At 47.1% G+C, this 21,050-nt stretch overlaps 1 protein-coding gene and 1 long non-coding RNA gene across 9 annotated transcripts; one reads left to right on the forward strand and one right to left on the reverse strand.

Annotated features, from left to right (window-relative positions):
• Positions 1–252: 252 nt before the first annotated feature.
• On the reverse strand, positions 253–5,758 carry LOC116544576. 5 transcript variants are annotated; one of them, XR_004265955.1, is made up of 5 exons: positions 5,671–5,758; positions 5,296–5,635; positions 5,113–5,203; positions 2,835–2,977; positions 253–784 (listed from the first exon to the last, which is right to left on the reverse strand). It is a non-coding gene; the product is annotated as an uncharacterized LOC116544576 (long non-coding RNA). The 5 variants fall into 5 exon arrangements; XR_004265961.1 differs by lacking the exon at positions 253–784 and adding an exon at positions 3,538–3,619 and having other exon boundaries at positions 1,114–2,977; XR_004265962.1 differs by lacking the exon at positions 253–784 and having other exon boundaries at positions 1,114–2,977; positions 5,525–5,635.
• Positions 5,675–20,147, forward strand: SLC25A38 (solute carrier family 25 member 38). Of its 4 annotated transcripts, XM_032271020.1 has the most exons (8): positions 9,511–10,781; positions 12,608–12,635; positions 12,740–12,861; positions 13,747–13,831; positions 14,751–14,930; positions 15,168–15,336; positions 17,649–17,815; positions 19,327–20,147. In XM_032271020.1, exons 1-8 carry the CDS (start codon positions 10,759–10,761, stop codon positions 19,447–19,449), a joined length of 897 nt encoding a protein of 298 aa, XP_032126911.1. In that variant the 5' UTR covers positions 9,511–10,758; the 3' UTR covers positions 19,450–20,147. The 4 variants fall into 4 exon arrangements, with proteins under 4 accessions (XP_032126930.1, XP_032126921.1, XP_032126911.1 ...); XM_032271030.1 differs by lacking the exons at positions 9,511–10,781; positions 12,608–12,635 and adding an exon at positions 5,676–5,917; XM_032271025.1 differs by lacking the exon at positions 12,608–12,635 and having other exon boundaries at positions 9,512–10,781.
• The last annotated feature ends 903 nt before the right edge of the window (positions 20,148–21,050 follow it).

Raw genomic sequence — 21,050 nt, forward strand, 5'->3', positions numbered from 1 at the left:
TCCATAAACATTCTTTCATTTGATTTTTACAATAATTCTGGGAGGTAGGTAATAACATCTCCAAGTTGACAAATAAGAAAGCTGAGGCGGGCCAGGTATACTGACTCATGCCTGTAATCCCAGCACTTTGGGAGGCCAATGCAGAAAGACTGTTTGAGCCCAGGAGGAGTTCAAGACCAGGCTAGGAAACATGGCAAGATGCCATCTCTACAAAAAAAAAAAAAGTTTTAAAATCAGCCAGGCATGGTGGTGCAGGACTGTCGTCCCAGCTCTCAGGAGGCTTAGGTGGAAGGATCGCTTGAGCCTGGGTGGTCAAGGCTGCACTGGGCCATGATTGTGCCACTGCACTCTGTAAGGTCCGACCACGCCATGGATGCCATGGCAACCCCCGCAACCTGCATGTACACCTCTGGATGGCCTCCTGGAATTAGAAAATCTGATGTAACTGGAAGACCATGAAAAGAGGAAGAAAGAACCCCTTCGGCGCCTACTTAACTCCGAGACAGTCTCTATTGTTCCTTATTCCTGCCTCAATTGATAAGGCCATTGGACCTGGGTCAACCTTGTGACTCCAGAACCCATGACCCCCTCCCAGCTTGCAAAAACCGCCCAAACCTATAAAAGCAACTCCTATCCCACCGCCCTCCACTGACTCTTTTCGGTCTTAGCCCACCAGCACCTGGGTGAATAAACAGCCATATTACTCACAAAAAGTCTGTTTGAAGGGTCTCTTCATTCAGAGCATGAGTTTTAACACCCTCCAGCCTGGGCAATAGAGCAAGACCTGTCTCATAAAATTTTTAAAATAAAAAAAAAAGAAAAGAAAAAAGAAAAAAAATGAAAACAAAACAAAAAAAGCAGGCTGAGTGTGGTGGCTCATGACTGTAATCCCAGCACTTTGGGAGGACAAGGTGGGTGGATCACATGAGGTCAGGAATTCGAGACCAGCCTGGCCAACATGGCAAAACCCCGTCTCTACTAAAAATACAAAAATTAGCTGGCCGTAGTGGCATGCACCTGTAACCCCAGCTACTCAGGTGGCTGAGGCAGGAGAATCACTTAAGCTGAGGAGGCAAAGGTTGCAGTGAGCTGAGATTGCACCATTGCACTCCAGCCTAGGCAATAGAACAAGACCTGTCTCCAAAAAAAAAAAAAAAAAAAAGCAAGCAAGCTGAGGTGAATACACAGCTAGCAGGTGACAAAACCAGGATCAAATACAGAATCAGTGCCTGATTCCAAAGTCCACTTTCTTTTTACAGCATTACTCTGTCTCAGTGGTCTCTTAAGGACACACAGAAAAGAGCAGGAGATATCCTCTACCCTTTAAGGAGGGGAAACGAGGATACGTCAGGAAAATGTGTGTCCTGATTATCTTTCGGCCAGATTGTGAAAGGTAATCTCCTTTACTTAAAGCCAACCGATTACAGAGGTTAGCCACATCTACAAAATCACGGGCAGATCACAAGGTCAGGAGTTTGAGACCAGCCTGGCCAACATGGTGAAACCCCGTCTCTTCTAAAGATACAAAAAATTAGCCGGGCATGGTGGCAGGTTCCTGTAATCCCAGCTACTTGACAGCAACACCTGGATTAGCATTTAATTGAAACTTCACAGCAACACCTGGATTAGTGCTGAACTGAAAACTGGGTATTATAGTCTAGCCAAATTGACACATAAAACTGTTATACAAGATGCTTGCTTATAAATAAAGTCATTCTGCTAAAGATTAAAAAAATAAAACCTTCCACATATGGATAGATCGCAGGTGGGTCCTACTCACCCCTGTGGGAAATTCAGATCAATCAGGACCTGGAAGAACTGTGACCAGAAAATATGTGCTTCTGTTTATAAACTTTTAGCCAAAATGTTGCCTGTTTCCTCATTGCGAAGGCAGCAGGAAAACAAGAGTTTGATTTTTCCAGAAGATGGGGAACTGGTTTGTCAAAATGTTGACAGAGTGACTTGTGGCTTCCATATATTTGATGGCAACACACAAAATGCCACCCCACCTGGGCGGGTATCAGAGCTCCTCTCCCTTCCACTGCCCCTGACAGCTTGGTCCTTGGAGTAGAATCTGAGGCCCCCACTCCTGCAGGAACACATCCATCCCACAGAGTCACCCGCCTCTCCCTTGGATGCCAGCTTGTAAGCCCCTCTAACTCTCGTAGCCCAGTTATCCTTGACTTGAGGGTGAGGTTAGAGGCATGAGTCACCGGCACAGAAGGAAGAAAGGTGTTTCTTTCTTGTGAAGCCCAAAGCAGTGACAGGACCATCCTCTCTGTGGAAGCTTCTGTAAAAGCCCTTAGAATTATTTATCTGCAGTATTCACCCATCCTTGTGATCAGGCAGAGAGCGATGTATCCTCCCCCACCCTCCACCCAGTGAAGACAGTGCACCTGCAGACTCTTAGGCTTCTCTTTCAGGTTGTATGTGTTTCGGATGGGAGCGGATGTTCAGATGGAGAGGGGCCGCCAAGAATTATAGGATGAAGACCATCATAAGATACCCGTAAGACCTGAAAGGCCAGTAGGCATAGAGAGGCTATGAAGATGGACAGCAGAGGAGGTTGTGGCAGAGAGCATGCATGGCATCTCCCCTCTCAATCCTCTACTGGTTTCTAAAAGACAAAGGCTGGCCTCATTGTTTTGGCATCAGTAGAAGAATTTAGATATTTCCAGAAACAGTTCTGGCTCCAGGTGGGTAGAAAGATCTTGATGAGCTGGTTTTCTGGAAGCATGGGGGGTGGGAGCAGTGATTTACCTGTGTGCTCTTCACCATTCCAGCCATCTTCTTACAAATGAAGTGACACAGATGTAAGGCACCACAAGATCCACCTCCTCCCGCTCTGACAGGCAGACAGGAAGCCAAAGTCACTATGTGACCAGCCTCTGTCTCTGCCATTCACCTCCAGCTTCCTCTGTGGACTGCAGCCTTTTCCTTCTCAGAGAGTGGAAACTCCTCAAGATGTCAAGACTTGCTGGGAATAAAGTTTTAAGAGGAGGTTATGTATCCAAACTGATACATGTGTATTTCTTCCTGGGTAGAGGGTGTCTCCAATCCTTGGGATGGGAAAGCATCATGTAACCTGATTATAGAATCCAGAAAACAAGAGCCACTTTGGGTCTTTGAGGGACTCAGTGTGTAATTGGGGGAAGTTAGGTCATAAGAGCCAAATCACCTTCCCCTGACTGCAGATAAATCCATTAAGGCTTGCCTTACTCTAATGACCTTGTTTTGAATTAAGGTCACACACAATGTTTTCTTTTTTTAAAAAAGTCCACTCCTCCAACCTTGCAGTTTAGTAAGTACTGCTCCAAAACTCCCACTCCTCATCTGTCGATGAGTAATGCTCCTTTCCCATGATCATTATACACCTCGGCATCCCACAAGCATCCAGTGGAGAAGATGTGGGAAAAGAAGGGACTGTGGGCTTTAGAGTTGAGTAAGCATGGAGAAACAGACATAGAGGGAAATCTGCCAGCTGCCACCCTTGAAAGCCAGCCCATTTCTTCTGAGCACATAGCCAAGCAGGCATACCTGGAAGGGTGAGGCAGTGGACAGCCACCTTTCACTCTAGGTCCCACCTGTGCTCCACACCCAGAGTGGCCAAAAGCAGTCTCTAAAATATGCCAAGATATGATTTCTCAAAAGTAGGAATTCTTGGCTTATGGAATTGGTGCCGGGAGTGGGGCAGGTGTCAGGGTGGAATTAGGTCTTCCTTTAAAAAGAAGTTTCAGGCTGGGGGATGGTGGCTCATACCAGTAATCCCAGCACTTTGGGAGGCCGAGGCAGGCAGATCATGAGGTCGGGAGTTTGAGACCAGCCTGACCAACATGGTGAAACCCCGTCTCTACTAAAGATATAAAAAAATTAGCCAAGCATGGCAGCGGATGCCTGTAATCCCAGCTACTTGTGAGGTTGAGGCAGGAGAATCACTTGAACCCGGGAGGTAGAGATTGCAGTGAGCCAAGATCTTGCCATTGCACTCTAGCCTGGACGACAGAGCAAACTTTCAGTGCATAGTTATCAACATCAGCACTGCACAAGGAAAATGAACCTTGCAGCTTAGAACAAAGGGTAGCAAAGTATTCAACCACCAGGCAGGTTTGTAATTTTTTAAAAATGTTTATATTTTCCTTAATCCTCTTTGGGAATAATCTCTTCTAGGACCACTTTCTTGCTAGTTCTATGTACCTCAGCAGCACAGGAATTAAGTCTCAAAAAATATTATCTTGCTCCCTAAGTCATCAGTTTCTTTTCTGCTCTAGAGTTCTTGGGTGATGAATGCATGTGGGAAGTTGCGAAGGTTGCTATGAAAAGCTTGGACTTTATTCTGCAAATTCCCAGGGTCACTGAAGGTGTATGCCTACACTTTCAGTAGGAGTGTCAGGATCCCAGCAGTAATGCTTTTCCATGGATCAGCCGAACAGTAACAAGGGGAAGCTGGGAGACCGAAAAAGCTATTGACAGATTCCGGGTGAGCAATAAACCAGAATTTTAACCAACTAGACCAGTGCTATCCTACAGAAATGTAATGGGAGCCACATGTTAAAGCTTAAATGTTCTACTAGCCACACTTAAAAAGAAACATGTGCCGGGCGCGGTGGCTCAAGCCTGTAATCCCAGCACTTTGGGAGGCCGAGGCGGGTGGATCACGAGGTCAAGAGATCGAGACCATCCTGGTCAACATGGTGAAACCCCGTCTCTACTAAAAATACAAAAAATTAGCTGGGCATGGTGGCGCGTGCCTGTAATCCCAGCTACTCGGGATGCTGAGGCAGAATTGCCTGAACCCAGGAGGCGCAGGTTGCAGTGAGCCGAGGTCGCGCCATTGCACTCCAGCCTGGGTAACAGGAGTGAAACTCCGTCTCAAAAAAAACGAAACATGTGAAGTTATTATTTGTTTCAGAGACGGGGTCTCGCTTTGTTGTCCACACTGGTCTCGAACTCCTTGGCTCCCTCAAACGATCTTCCGGACTGGGCCTCTCAAAGTGCTGGGATTACAGGCCTGAACCACCGTGCCCGGCCTGAAGTTAATTTTAATAATATATTTCACCTAACCCAATATACCCAAAATATCATTTCAACATATAAAAATTACTGAGATTTTACCTTATCAGTCTTAGCTATTCAGCGTGCGGTTTATGCATACAGCACACATCAACTCCTGTGCTGTTTTCAGCATTTAAAGGGAAATATGGTCCTGTAAAAACAAAAACACCTGTTTAACGGGAAGCAGATTTAAAAGATTGATTGGTTAATCAATAGCCCCGGTCGCCTAGTGTTACCCCCAACTGGGCAGACCGGGTCTGGATTGTAAATACGTTCAGACGTTCCACGCAAAAGCAAAGTTGCCCGCAGACGCCCCATCAAGTTCTGGGTGCAGGGACCCTGCAGTCCTGGGCGTTTTCACCAGGCGGCACTAAGGACACCCTCACGTGACGACCGTCCCACCCGGAAGCGAAACCTCCCCTTCTACAGAGTTCCTCCAGCTTCCTCCAGCCCGGGATACACAGAACCTCACCTCCAGTGCCGAGGCCTGCGGCGGGGCAGGATGGGCAGGAGAGCAGAGCCGCGAAGCCTGCGGCGCGGGTGAAAAGCGGCGCGTGATTCCCGCGGCGGGATCGTTCCGCGCCTGCTTAAATGTTCTACTAGCCGCAGCCTCGGGACGCGCAGGCCCGGACCCCGGCGGCTGAGTGCTTACAGGCGCAGACGTCAGAGAGCCCGCGGCTTAAGGCGCCTCGTCCGGCTGGCGCCATCCCCCGGCCTTCTTCTAGGTCTGCAGGGCGGGGTCCGAGCGCCCATCCACGGCACCCTGGGCCCAGAGCTCTCGCGGGCCTCCTCTCCAATGATTCAGAACTCACGTCCGTCGCTGCTGCAACCCCAAGATGTCGGAGACTCGGTGGAAACGCTTATGGTGAGGGCACTGCGGGGCAGGAAAGGCAGGGGTCCGAACCGCGGGCTCGGGCGGGAGAATTCGGAGCGTTGCTACGGCTCGGCGACCCTTTTCCGCGCCCCAGGTGCGCTCAGGGTCGAGGATGCAGCGGGAGAGGAGTTTGACTCAGGAGACTGAGAAGGGTGCGGGGAGGGAGGAGGGGGCAGGAGCTGCTGGGCCGGAGTCCCGGTTGAGGGCGGAATTGCCCGGGCCTGAGCGGGGCGCGTGCCGGGGAGTGTGCCCCCGCGGCCCCCACGAGGTGCGGGTGGGATGCCAGGAGTGGCGGAGGTGGGAGGGCCCCTGGGCAGATTTGGGATGGTCACGAGGCCTGGTAATAGCGCTGAGAAGCCGTCGACGCCGCCGCGAGCCGGCCGGGTACAGCTGCGCGCCCGCGGAAGGCGGTGCTGGTACCGGCGGCCCTGGCTGGACTGCGCCTCCGCGTGCGGGCTGAGGCGGCGCGCGGTCCGCGGACGACGCCACGCCCCCTCCGGCGTTCGATTGGTCGCCGTGGCCGGGCCGCCGGGCCGCTATTGGTGGAGGCGGAGGCGGGGCTGGCGGGGTGGTTGGCTGGTGGGTGGAGTCGGGCGCAGCCGGTCTCGGGCGCCGAGGGCCTGGGGCCGGGCGGCTGCTGCTACTCCGAGGTCTGGCGCCGGAGGTGGGGGCGGAATGCAGCCTTTTTTTTCTTTCTTTTTTTTTTTTTTTCCTTCAAGGCCGAGACGGCGGCAGTGGTGACTACGTTGATGTCTTTGAAAACCTGCTTAACTGTTTCAGAGCTCTCCAGCTCTCGCCTCCAGATCTGAATTGAACTTAGGGAACTTTTTTTAAGGGGAGTAGGAAGTGCTTGAGGAGCCGGTTTGCACTTTTATGTGTTATTTCCTTTGTGGGTGTATCATTGTTTATGCCCTCCTTTCTCCCCTTAAAAACAAACTACATTTTTATTTACCTTGACCGTCTTTGAGCTGCCCGTTTTCTTGAGACGGAGTCTCGCACTGTCGCCCAGGCTTGAGTGCAGTGGCGCCATCTCAGGTCCCTGAAACCTCTGACCCTCGCATCCAACCAATTCTCCTGTCTCAGCCTCCCAAGCAGCTGGGATTACAGGCGTGCGCCACCCCGCCCGGCTAATTTTTGTATTTTTAGTAGAGAGGGGTATGAACCAGTTAAAGGGTATTGGTTTGGTTGGGTTTTTAAAATTACAATTCAATGAGTATTGATGGCAACAGCACCCCAACTCCACCCACCAGGCAACCACTCCGCCAGCCCCACCTCCACGAATAGCAGCCAGGCCGTGGGTGGCGACCAGTCAAACGCTGGAGTAGGCATGGCGTTGCCCGCGGACCACTGGCCGTCCCAGCAAACTGTTGGAAGGCGGGCACTCAGGTGCCGTCACTCCTGGCCCGCAGGTATGTTGGCCAAGCTGGTCTTGAACTCCTGACCTCAAGTGATCTGCTCGCCTCAGCCTCCCAAAGTGCTGGTAATACAGGATTGAACCACCCTGCCTGGCCTTGAGCTCCTTTTTAAAAATTAAGTTCACTCGCAAAGGATGTGTGCCATTCACCATTGACAAAATCTTAAGACCATTCGATATTACCTGTTGGGATGGTGTTTTTTTGTTTTTGTTTGTTTTGCCTATTAGAGGTTAATCTGTACTGCTAGTATAAATAACATCTCTGCTAATGGACTTGGAAAATTACAAAGCTAAAAAAGCTATTGGCTCAATCATTTGAGCCAATAACATGTCCAGTCACTGTGCTGTAAAATTAAAGAGATTATGAAGATATTTCCTGCAATCAAGGATGGGAAGGTGAAGGACAGCAGCCTTAAAACAAATTCCACACAACACCTGTGTGAGCACTGGGGCAGCAGCGCCTAGAACTGCCGGGAAACTGTTAACTGCAGTCATTTCTATAGCCTTGCTGGAGCAAGGGTCTTGGAGGAAGGTGGGGAGATTAACATCCTGGAATGAGGCATACAGGGTCCAGTGAGCCTTGTCCTGTGGGATTGTGCTCAGATGGAGAGCATAAGGTTTCCTGTTAGCTGGCAAGATTTGTTTCGTTGTCAGAGTTGAACACCTACTGTGCACCAGGCTCTGAAGTCAGTTCTTGAGATACCACCATGAACAAGACAGGGGGGAGTGTGACCCCTCTGTCTTGGACACACAGCCATAAGGGAGATGGCCCTAGGTGCTGCTGCAGAAGCCCCAAGGAGAGGCACTGAACTTGGACGTGGAGGAGTTAGGAAGCAGGAGAGGAGCTAGGACATAACAAGAAGTCAGTTTTCAGAGGTGAAAGCAACGTGAGTCCTCCAGTATGGCTGCAGAGTGTGTGGGTGGGAGGGTGAGAACAGAACAAAACAGCAAGCAGGAGCCCTGTGATTCATGAAAGGCCTTACAACCAGCAGTGTGAACTTTATCCTGAGAGGAATCTGAACCGATTGAAGTATTGGTTTGGTTAGGTTTTTAAAGCTATAATTCAGTAAGTATTAAAGACAAATTTGTGGGATATTCTGTAGTTCCTAATACATTTGTCATTACTTGTATTTTTGTTGTTGTGGTTGGGTTGTTTTTTTTTTTTTGTTTGTTTGTTTTTGAGACAATCTCGCTCTGTCACCCAGGCTGGAGTGCAGTGGCACAATCTCGGCTCACTGCAACCTCCACCTCCCGGGTTCAAGTAATTCTCTGCCTCAGCCTCCTGAGCAGCTGGGATTACAGGTGCCTGCCACTATGCCCGGCTAATTTTTATATTTTTAGCAGAGACGGGGTTACACCATGTTGACCAGGCTGGTCTTGAATTCCTGACCTCATGATCCACCCACCTTGGGCTCCCAAAGTGCTGGGATTACAGGCATGAGCCACCGGCGCCCGACCATTACTTGTATTTTTATTCCTTTTTTTTGTTTCGTTTTTGTTTTTAAGCTAGTAACTTCAAATTTCACAAAACACTGTCTTTCATTGAAGGGTTTTATTCCTGAAAGCAGTGTGATCAAATTTGCAGTTGTTTTTTTTTTTTTTTTTTTTGTGACGGAGTTTCACTCTTGTTACCCAGGCTGGAGTGCAATGGCACGATCTTGGCTCACTGCAACCTCTGCCTCCTGGGTTCAGGCAATTCTCCTGCCTCAGCCTCCTGAGTAGCCGGGACTACAGGCACGCGCCACCATGCCCAGCTAATTTTTTGTATTTTTAGTAGGCACGAGGTTTCACCATGTTGACCAGGATGGTCTCGATCTCTTGACCTCGTGATCCACCCGCCTCGGCCTCCCAAAGTGCTGGGATTACAGGCGTGAGCCACTGCGCCTGGCTAAATTTGCAGCTTTAAAAGATGACTCAGGATGGGCACGCTGGCTCACGCCTGTAATGCTAGCACTTTGGGAGGCAGAGGTGGGTAGATTGCTTTAGTCCAGTTTGAGACCAGCCAGTGCAGCATAGCAAAACCCCATCTCTACAAAAAATTAGCTGAGCATGGTGACACACACCTGTAGTCCCAGCTACTCGTGAGGCTGAGGTGGGAGGATTGCCTAAGCCCCCGAGAGGTCACGGTTGCAGTGAGCCGTGATTTTGCCACTGCACTCCAGCCTGGGTATCAGAGCAAGACCTTGTGTCTAAATAAATAAATAATAACATAAAAGATGCCTCTGGCTGCAGGGTAAAGAGTGGATTAGAGGGGTCATAGAGGTGACAAATGGGTGAAGAAGTGGTAGCCGTCACCAAGGCAAGAGATGACAGGGCCCTTTGCTGGAATAGGTAGGTGGATTTGAGAGCTGTTTAGGAGGTAGAGTGAACAAGTGTGGAGAGGCCAAGTCCAAGGATGGTGCTCAGGTTTCTGGCTGAGAAAAATAGAGAAAGGGCAGGGCATTCACTGGGACAGGGCACCTTGGAGGAGGAGCTGGTTGGAGGTATGGGAGAAAGATGAGTTCAGGTTTGGAAACGTCATCTGAGGTGGCTGTGGGACGTCTGAGTAAGTGGCTGTGTGAGTCTGGAGCTCCAGTGAGAGGCTGAGCGTGTGGAGGGGAGGGTGGAAATGAACCCCTGGAAGTGGATGAAGGGCCTTGGGAGTATAGTTCATTTAAGGGAGAGGCCAGAGAAGTGGGAGGAAAACCAGGGCAGTTTTAACCTCTGAAGCCTAAGGAAGAGAATGTTTCAAGAAGGGAGTGGTGGTGAATAGTAAATGCCCTGACTGGCCTAGTGTCCTGGATTTTCACTTTAGACTGAGCTATATGGTGAAAAGAATATGAACTTTAAGTCCTGGCCAGTGGCTTTCACCCCTGTGATGTAGGACACATCTGTAACCTCTGTGAGCATAAAATGCCGTGAGATTTTTGAGGTGGTGTCTTTAGATGCCTCGCCCAGTGCTACTCGGGGAGCAGAGTGGAGGGTGGGTTGGCAGAGTTGAGGCTAGAGACTGCCACAGAGGTCATCAGGATGGATCAGTGGAGGCCAGACTGGGCAGACTGACGGCTTAGTCAGTGGGACTTGTGAAGCAGCAGGTGTAGTGAGTTTTATGTGTCCCTGAGGTTTCCAACCGGACTCCTGGCATATCCCAGCATGGATTGGAGAAGAGGCAAATGCGTGGAGAACTGTTGACCAAGTTTTCCATTTTGGACATGTTGAATTTAAGATGTCTGTGGGTCATTGAGGGAAGACAGAGATATTAGCAGAGTCGGGGGGAGAGCTGGCCTGGGCTGGAGATGTGCACGTCACCAGCACATGTGTGAAGCCTGGGTGTAGATGAGGTTACTCTGATAGGAGATAAGAGGAGCAGTGCTATGTGAAGGGCAGCCGGAGGGCAGGAGAGAGAAGCCAGAAACTACGAGGAGAGGCGCTCAGCCACATGGCATGCACCAGAGAGGCCAAGTAAGATAAGGACAGGGACAGGAAAGGGGTCCTGGGGTGCAGCAGGTGCCTGGCGAGCCCTCAGAGGCTGCCTTAGTGGAGGAGATTTGGCTGGATAGCACACTGGTGGAGCAGGGGGTGCTGTGGAGGGACTGGCATAGAGCAGGTGGAGATGGTGTAGTGTCAGGCTGGAAAGATGGATGCTTTGGAGCATGTTGCCTGGCAGAAAAGGAGATGCCAGTGGGATTGAGAGGCCCAGTGTGTGAGTAAGCGGGGCTCATTAATGCCACAAAGTCTTGGGGAGACACTAGAAATGCAGAACTCATGGGAATATTGGTTGGCAGAAGAGCAGGACCCCTCTGGGGGAGAGGGAGTCGATGTGGATAGACTTGCTGAATATGCACACCTTACTTGGTTTTACCTGTTGTCTCATCAGACCACCCTTTGGTACTTCAGAAATTATTGGATTGTGGTTGTAAACTCCAGCTTTTAGTGACCTGACATAGTTCCCCCCCACCCCCTGCCTCCAACTGTCTTACGAGGAATTCCAGTTATAACTGGCTCCTTTGGTCGAATTTGAGATGCAGTGTCTTCTCTGTTAAGCAAATACCACAGATCACAAACATTTCAGTTCCAGTTAAGTACTTACGTGATGTGTATAAAGGAAACTTTATATATATTCATCTTAATATTTTAGGGCTACAGTGTGTTATTTAATTAAAAATAATAGTGCAAATGCCACTTAATAAGGGAAGAGAAGATCTTTGAGGATGAATTTGCCAAGTATTTTTGGAGAAGATAGCTATCTATTTATTTTAGGGAAGGGGAGGAGGGGGAAGAAGGTCACTGGTTGGGTTTTAAGTACCTTTTCATAGTCAATTGTGATTCTACTGGATTCTAGGGGTCTGGAAAGAGGATACTGTCCTGTAATGGTAGTACCAGCGCTGGAAGCTGCAGCTCCTGGAATATGCTTAAGGGAGGTGCATTTAGTCTTTGAAGGAGTGCCACCCTTCCAGGTGGTGTCTGTAGATTAGCCAGTGGTATGACAGTGCATGGGTTGAAGAGGAGGCAGCAAAGCCAGGAGAGGCTACTGGTCTGTAAGACTGTGTGATCTGCTGAGGGTCCAGTGAGCTGGATGGTTTAAGAGATGGGGAAAGTGGCCAGGCGCGGTGGCTCATGCCTATATTCCCAGCACTTTGGGAGGCCAAGATGGGCAGATCACCTGTGGTCAGGAGTTTGAGACCAGCCTGACCAATATGGTGAAATTAGTCTCTACTAAATATACAAAAATTAGCCAGGAGTAGTGGCGGGTGCCTGTAGTCCCAGCTACTTGAGAGGCTGAGACAGAAGAATTGCTTGAACCCAAGAGGCGGAGGTTGCAGTGAGCCGAGATCACGCCACTGCACTATAGCCTGGGCGACAGAGTGAGATTCCATCTTAAAAAAAAAGAGAGAGAGAGAAACAGGAAGTTTTAAATGAAAGAAATACTAGATTCTACAGGAAGTGGCACTTATATTTTACACAGTGGTGAGCTTAAGGTTTCATTTGCTTTGGCATGGTTCTATAAATATCTACAGGTTCTACAGCCAAGGGAGCCTGCAAATCAGCCTTTCCAAGTGAAAGCACTACACTGAATTGACTTTGCTTTTGCAGAGGTAGGAAGATGACTTTTTGAGTCAGAACAAATAGGGAAGTGTGGTCAGTGGCATGGAAGTAGTTTTGCTCCCACTGAGCAGCATGCCTACCAGCAGTACTAAGACCAGAGATACCTCTTGCAGCACATAGTGTCCTCAGCAACATTCTGGTATTTTTAATTTCTGTCTGGCTATGCTTTTCCCCTCTCCGAGGTATGACGATAACATGAGGCACCATCAGGTAAGTTTCTAAGAGACATTATAAAGGAATTCACTGGTCAGGTGTGGAGAAAGGTGAGGCTCACACAGGCAGAGCTGCTGACACAGTATTGTCTTGTCCTGCAGTTACATCCGGTGATCAAGGCTTTCCTGTGCGGCTCCATCAGTGGGACCTGCTCTACCCTCCTTTTCCAGCCCCTGGATCTCCTTAAAACACGACTGCAAACTCTCCAGCCTTCAGATCATGGGTAGGCCCTGCATTACATTGGGGAACTGATTTCAGCAACTTCTCAGACACAGGAGCATCTTTACTGTGTTAAGTCAACTTCCATTCCGTTGGATGTTCAGGGACACAGACCACGCCCAACTTTCATATGTTCTGTGAATTTTTATATTTGACATTTCTTATTAATTAAATGGGGTCCTTTCCTGAGCCACTTCCTGGAATCTGCCTCAGTGACATTTACACTTTATTGTGTTAGCTTGTGATGTTAACCATATTGTCTGGCATGAGTGTAGCAGGTGATTTTCTGGAAATAACATCAATATTGTCTGTTTTTGTTTTTGTTTGTTTGTTTTTTGAGGCAGAGTCTCAACCTCTTGCCCAGGCTGGAGTGCAGTAGTACCATCTTGGCTTACTGCAATCTCTGCCTCCCAGGTTCAAGTGATTCTCCTGCCTCAGCCTTCAGAGAAGCTGGGATTACAGGCACACGCCACCATACCCAGCTAATTTTTGTGTTTTGGGTAGAGATGGGGTTTCTGGCCTCAACCTTCTGGCCTCGAGTGATCTGCCCGCCTCAGCTTCCCAAAGTGCTAGGATTACAGGTGTGAGACACTGCACCCGGCCTGTATTGTCTGTTTTGTGCCCTGATATTGAGCTCTGTGCTGTGGGAAGGATACAAAATGTACATAAAATGGGAGGTAATCCCACTGCTTGCAGTGTAAATAGATAAGCAAATACGTGTGTGCCAACCTATGAACACATAGTAAGTCAGAGTACCTCCAACGTGTGCTGTAGAGATTGTTAAGTGTCCTAGAAATGAGTCTATAAAGGAAGTCTTTGGAGAATTGTTTTATGAGGAAGTGATCCAAGTGATTTTTTTCTTCCCTATCTCCATTTTGTCTGCTTTCAGATCTGGACGTGTCGGGATGTTGGCTGTGCTCTTGAAGGTGGTTCGCACAGAGAGTCTTCTGGGCCTTTGGAAAGGGATGTCCCCTGTAAGCTGCTATCTGGGTCTAGGTTCTCTTGCACACACTCCTTGATAACCTGCTGTTTCTCATCCACTTACCAGCTCTTAAGGATGTGTGAGAGTAAGAAGCAGTGGACGTCACTACATCGTCTTCCTACCCATCTCTCATGCTACCACCAACTTGTTTGCAGGCTCAGGGAAATGTTCCATCTGCACATTATGCTTTGATGTGACTGATTAGTGCAGCATAGTCTTTACAGCAGAAGTTCTAGTGCCCCACCTGTCCTTGCCCTTATCACTTCAGTGAAAGTGGGATGGGGCCTCCAACCAGCATTTCTTTGCTCAAAGGCTTTTTTTCTGGTCTAAGGGACTCACTTTACTGGAAGTGCCAAGGAATTAGTGCCCAACCCAAACCCGAATCAGAAATACATATACTGATTTCTCTAATTATCCCAACAATGTACTTCAGAGTAATTTTGTGTTTTGTTTTCAAGAGTATAGGCCAGTTATACAACCCTGTGGGTTTCTGTGCAGTTCCTTTGCGATTAGATTTAGTTCTACATTTTTAGCAAGAGGACCACATAAGTGAAGTTGATTTTTCACCCACAGCAGTCCGCAACCACTGAAAGACGAGAGTTGATGTTTAAAAATCCCATGTCCCTCCTTGTTCAGGGAGAGGGATAACTCTGAGGTGTGTTCTACACTGATTCCCAGAGTTCCCCAAAGGGATTAGGCTGCCCACAGCAGTAACTGGTTTTATAACACACCTTTTAGTGACTGCCTTCTCTCCTACCTTATGTCCCCCACTTCCCTATTGGTGTTCCTTCCACACCTTAAACAAAGTACGTGCATACAAGTCATCTTGGGGTCTTTTGGGAAAACCCAGCTGAGACAATACTTAAAGTGTCGGGTCTTCGATTTTCTTTTCTCTGTGCCCTTTTCTGCAGTCCATTGTGAGATGTGTCCCTGGCGTTGGAATCTACTTTGGCACTCTCTACTCATTGAAGCAGTATTTCTTGCGAGGCCATCCCCCTACTGCCCTGGAGTCGATCATGCTGGGGGTGGGCTCTCGCTCAGTTGCGGGGGTCTGCATGTCACCTATCACTGTAATCAAGACTCGCTACGAGGTGAGTTCAACTGCTTTTGGGCCTCAGGATAGTTCAGTTCAGCAACTGGGCTCTTGGGGAGTGACCACTGATGTCAACTCCTGATTTATAATCAACACAGTCTGATGTGGTCAGCCAAGCCATATGTGAACTAGAGCCCATGGTTTCCTGGTAATGCCCCATAACCTGCAGTCTGCTTGTTCAGTGCTCAAATGCAGGGCCTCCATGCAAGTCATTGGTTCTGTGCTCTCTTTGCAGAGTGGGAAATATGGCTATGAGAGTATCTGTGCCGCGCTGAGGAGCATCTATCGCAGCGAGGGGCACCGGGGCCTCTTCAGTGGCCTGACAGCAACTCTCCTTCGAGATGCACCCTTTTCAGGAATCTACCTGATGTTTTACAACCAGACCAAAAACATAGTGCCCCACGGTAGGGATAAAGGAAGGTGTGGGGAAGAGCTATTCTTGAGATTTCAGATCCTTACCATTTTCTCTGGGTTATAAGACTATTTGTTTCTCTTAGCAGAGTGTTAGGAACTGAGCCATATTATGATTATGTTAGGAACTGGGATGCAAAGGTGGATGTGACAGACTTGGTCCCTGCCCTTTGGAGTTTACATCCTATTAAAGAAAACAGTATTTACACTACTATAATTTGGGGGGTGAAAATAGGGTGAGTGAGAGGGAAATAAAGCATGCTCTGCAGAGTTCTTGCAACAATACTTAGCAAATTTGATCTGAAGATTGCTGGGACCCATCCGAGGTCTGTTAGATGAGAAACGCTGGGGTGTAACCTATGAATCTGTATTTTTCAAGAAGCACTTGATGTGATTCTTGTTAAAGTCTGGGAAACAGTAATAAGTTAGGAGTTTGAAGAAAAATAATATTTTCATCTCCCTTGCTGTTCCCAGTTAGCATGGTCTTGAGCCCTCCATTTAGGTGGAGATGTAGGTGCCACACTGCAGGCACGGGGGGAGGCCCACCCCACCCCACCCCACACACCAGTTAGCTTATGTTCACGTTAGGCCAGACATGGACAGAATTGGTGGGCAGTAAACATTGACCCGAGCAGAACAAAGTAGTGCTAGAAACACACCCATAGAGTGAACCTGCATGCAGTAAGGTGTCTATGGATAATCTCAGCGAGTTAAGACCGGCCTGGCCAACATGGTGAAACCATGTCTCTACTAAAGATACCAAAAATTAGCCAGGTGTGGTGGTGGGCACCTGTAATCCCAGCTACTCAGGAGGCTGAGGCAGAATTACTTGAACCTGGAAAGTGGAGGTTGCAGTGAGCTGAGATCACACCACTGCACTCCAGCCTGGCAATGGGGCGAGACTGTCTCAAAAAATAAAAAATAAAAATTCTGAGGCCTATTGCTTCTTGGCCTTTTGGCTAAGATCAAGCGTGAAAATTTCTGAGGCCTGGTGCGATGGCTCACACCTGTAATCTCAGCACTTTGGGAGGCCAAGGTGGATGGATCTCTTAAGGCCAGGAGTTTGAGACCAGCCTGGCCAATGTTGCAAAACCTGGTCTCTACTAAAAATACAAAAATTAGCTGGGCATGGGTGGCACATGCCTGTAATCCCAGCTGCTTGGGAGGCTGAGGCATGATAATTGCTTGAGCCTGGGAGGTAGTGGAGGTTGCAATGAGCTGAGATTATGCCACTGCACTCCAGCCTGGGTGACAAAGCAAGACTCCCTCTCAAAAAAAAAAAAAATTGATCTGCTATTTGGAAATAAACTTACAAAAAAGCCACAAGAATAGTACCACGTGATGCCCTTTTTAGTACCTCAGTGTCTATTTCCAACAAATAAGGACATCCTGTCATATAACCATCTTATGAAATTCAGAAAGTTTAAACCAGATAATTTTTTTTTTTGGAGACAGTCTTGCTTTGTTACCCAGGCTGGAGTGCAGCAGTGTGATCTCAGTTCACTGGAACCTCATCCTCCCAGGTTCAAGCAATTTGTGTGCCTCAGCCTCTGGAGTAGCTGGGATTACAGGTGCATGCCACCGCGCCCGGCTATTTTTGTATTTTTAATAGAGACAGGGTTTCACCATGTTGCCCAGGTTCAAGTGATCCTCCCACCTCGGCCTCCCAAAGCGTTGAGATTATAGGCATGTAGCCCAATTCTTTAACCTCTAGTCTGTACTCTGATGTCTCTGTTTGTCCCAGTAATGTACTTCGTAGTAATCTTGTGTTTTATCTTCAAGAGTATAGGCCAATTACATACCTCATTGTGGGTTTATCTGCAGTTTCTTCATGATTAGATTTTTAGCAAGAGAACCACATTCCTCACTGACTTGTATCAGGAGGGTCATGGCATCAATTTGACCCATTATGAGTGATAGTAACACTTTATCACTTGGATAAGATACTGACAGGTATCTTCCTTGAAAACTCACCTGTTTTTCCCCTTATAATGTCTAAGTATCTTTGTGGGAAGGTAACTTTGAATCTATATAAACATCCTGTTTCTTTTCCCCACACATTTTAACATCAGGTAATGATTCTTGCCTGAGTCAATTATTGTGATGGTGTTTTGAAAAAGGTGCTTTTCTATCTCTAGCATTCCATCTACATATACTTACTAGTTGCACCTTTTAAGTTTTTGATTCTTAGCCTTATTTGAATTCATACCTTTCTTGGTTTGAGGAAGAATTAGTGGGCAACTTGCACTGACCTTTATGTGATGAACGTATGATCTATAATCACGTTACCCTTGTTCTATTTCAGACCAGGTGGATGCAACCCTTATTCCTATTACAAATTTCAGCTGTGGGATATTTGCTGGTATTCTGGCTTCACTGGTAACTCAACCTGCAGATGTTATCAAAACTCATATGCAGCTTTACCCACTGAAGTTTCAATGGATTTGCCAGACAGTGACATTTATTTTCAAAGTAAGACTATAGAATAAGTACTGGTTCTTGTGGTATTTAAGGATCTCTTTCTAGAGCAGTAGTTCTTACTCTTCATTCACATTAAAGTCTCCTTTAGGCCTAAAGAGTTTTAAACCCCCAAGCCCAGGTTAAAATCTAGGCCAACTATATCAGAATGACTAGGGGCATGAAACCCCAGCTTTTTTTTTTTTTAATGTTCCCCAGTGATTTTAATATGTTTTAAGGTTGAGAACCACAAAACTGGTATTTTTTGGGGGGTGGAGACATTTACATTAAGAACAACTGTGATATCTGTTAAACTTGCAAATTGCTGATCTCTACCCCAAACTTATTGAATCAGGAAATCTGGGTGAAATTAGTACGCTAATTGAGGGCCGAGGGTAAAATACTATATAGTCAGAGGGGAAAAAAACACAAACACATTATTTTATTCTAGCAGTTTGCTTTAATATATAGGTGTCCAGTGTTGTGGTTTCCCTGGGCCACACTGGAAGAAGAATTGTCTTGGGCCACATATAAAATATACTAACACTAACGATATCTCATGAGCTAAAGAAAAAATGTCACCAAAAAAAAAAAAAAATCTCATAATGTTTTAAGAAAGTTTACAAATTTGTGTTAGGCTGCATTTGTGGGCTGAAGAAGTTGGACAAGCTTGCTCTAATATAAATGAACAAATGGTATTACTGAAGATAAAAAGTACAGTAGAGACTGGGTGTGGTGGCTCATGCTGGTAATCCCAGCACTGTAGGAAGCTGAAGCAGGAAGATCCCTCAAGCCCAGGAGTTCAAGACCAGCTTGGGCAATATAAGGAGACCTCTCTATTTAAGTTTAAAAGAAAATTACAGTAGATGAATAGTGCACTAAGTACTATTTATAAGCCAGTGGGTTGGCTCTTTTAGAACACATTATCACAAAGCAGATAATCTTGCTAAAGGTAAATGTGAATTTGTGTTTTTATCTCTATATCTAAAATCATAAAGTTTTAAAATAATATTTTCTTTAGTATATGTGAAGCTCAGATTATGAGGGAGGAGGAAGGGGCGTTTTGTCTTTAATTCATATGAAGATAGGGCCACAAAGGGCATACAGTGAATCACAAAAAGATACTCCTTCCTGATAGACAAATAACAAGAAGGCGCCTTTTCCTTCAGCCTGGATCCAGGATCCAGGGCTTGGCAAGCAGGTCTCTGCCTGGATTTCATTTGCTACTTGGCACTTAGTGCTTCTGTACAGTATACAAACTGCACAACTACATAGCAGCCCTGCATAAAGATTTTCAGCTAAGAAACTCCTCTAGACAGCAGGCCTAAAAAGGTAAGTACAGCAACTACAAAAAAATAAAAAAAAGGGTTTTTAAGTTCACTGGTTGTGTTCTTGGACCCATTATTCATAATTTGGGCATGAAGTCTTAAACATGGAGTAGCAGAGACCCTCACTCTGGTACCAAGTGGATAATTAATTGTATTGCTGCTTTGCTTCCAGAGTTCTGACGTTTATTTTCACCACAGGACTATGGACTACGTGGCTTCTTCCAAGGTGGCTTCCCCCGGGCCCTCCGCAGAGCTCTGATGGCAGCAATGGCGTGGACAGTGTATGAAGAGATGATGGCCAAAATGGGCCTGAAGTCCTGACCAAGAGAGTCCTGGGAAAGGGTGACACCTGTTGCCCTGCTTGGTTTCTGCCGAGGGCTGCTGCTTCTCACTACCTGCAGTAAGGAAGTCCTACCTGGAAAGCCAGGCAGAAATTGTGTTGCCTTTGCCTTTGGTAACCCCTTTAAGGAGAAAATAGTTGGACCTGATTTGAGCCTTCAGAATCTCCAAAAGAGGAGTCACTAATACATACAGCACACTGGGTAGTCAGGAGAGAGTTTTGCATACCCTCAGAGGCTACTCGGAGAGGCGTTTTCTGAGGAGAGCTCTGTCAGGTGGCAGCGCTTCAGCCCCCCACCTACACCACAGGGTCTCCTTGGGTACATTCTTGCGCAAGTAATCGCAAAGCCAGAGAAGCTATAAGCTGCCTGCTGGGCCTGAGGAGCTCCAGCCAGGGACGACTGGATGTGAGGAGAGGAGTCACTGTCACCAGGTCACAGACTGAGGTGATGGCAGGATGAGGAGGAACAGATGCCCTTTTTAAATTGCTTCTCAGTCCACTTCTCAGAGGCTCTGGAGAACAGGACAGTGGCTTTCTAGCCTCTGAATGTCCAAATAAAATTTTCTGGTCTAGGCCCCTGTACTGTTTTACCTCTAAATTCTGGCATTTCTTTTTTTCTGTAATTAAAGTGCTTTATTTATTGAACTTTATCATTGAAAGCTGTTTGGAAAACCTAAAAGATGTTGTCATACTTCTTTTTTCCTTACTTGTGCCTTGTTAAAAAAGACTGAACCCTTTTCTAACATAGTTTTAGGGTAGTTGGTTCTTGACCTATGTAGGTCCCTAAAACCTAATTAAAAAAAAAAAATAGCTTTACCGAATGATGCTGTACCATCACTATCAATCAGTTTGAGAACATTTTTATTCCCCAAACAGATCTCATGCCATTTGTAATTAATCCTCATTCCCAACCCCAGGCCACCACTGATGTACTTTCTGTCTTATTAGCCTTTTCTGGATACTTTGTATAAATCCAGTCTGTAGGGTGGGTGGAGTGGCTCATGCCTGTAACCCCTGCACTTTGGGAGGCCAAGGTGGGCAGATCACATGAGGTCAGGAGTTCAAGACCAGCCTGGCCAAGATGGTAAACCCGTCTCTACGAAAAATACAAAAATGAGTTAGGTGTGGTGGCACGCGCCTGTAATTCCAGCTACTTGGGAAGCTGAGGCACAAGAATCACTTGAACCCAGGAGGCAGAGGTTGCAGTGAGCCAAAACTGTGCCACTACACTCCAGCCTGGGTGACAGAGTGAGATGCTGTCTCAAAAAACAAACAAAAAAAAAGTGACTATACCATTTTACATTCTCAGCCACAGTATATGAGAGTTCTAATTTCTCCACATCCTTGTCAACACTTGTTACTGTTTCTTTTATAGCTATTATTGTTGGGTACTCAAATCTTTTCTTTAAAATTCAGTCAAGATGGCTGAGTGCAGTGGCTCGTGCCTGTAATTCTAGCACTTTGGGAGGCTGAAGCAGGTGGAACATTTGAGGCCAGGAGTTCAAGACCAGTCTGGCCAAAACAGCAAAACCCCATCTCTATTAAAAATACAAAAATTAGCCGGGCGCAGTGGCTCAAGCCT

Source organism: Sapajus apella, unplaced genomic scaffold (genome assembly GCF_009761245.1).
Source record: "Sapajus apella isolate SASKATOON/1434 unplaced genomic scaffold, GSC_monkey_1.0 scaffold4, whole genome shotgun sequence".
Classification (NCBI taxonomy): domain Eukaryota; kingdom Metazoa; phylum Chordata; class Mammalia; order Primates; family Cebidae; genus Sapajus; species Sapajus apella.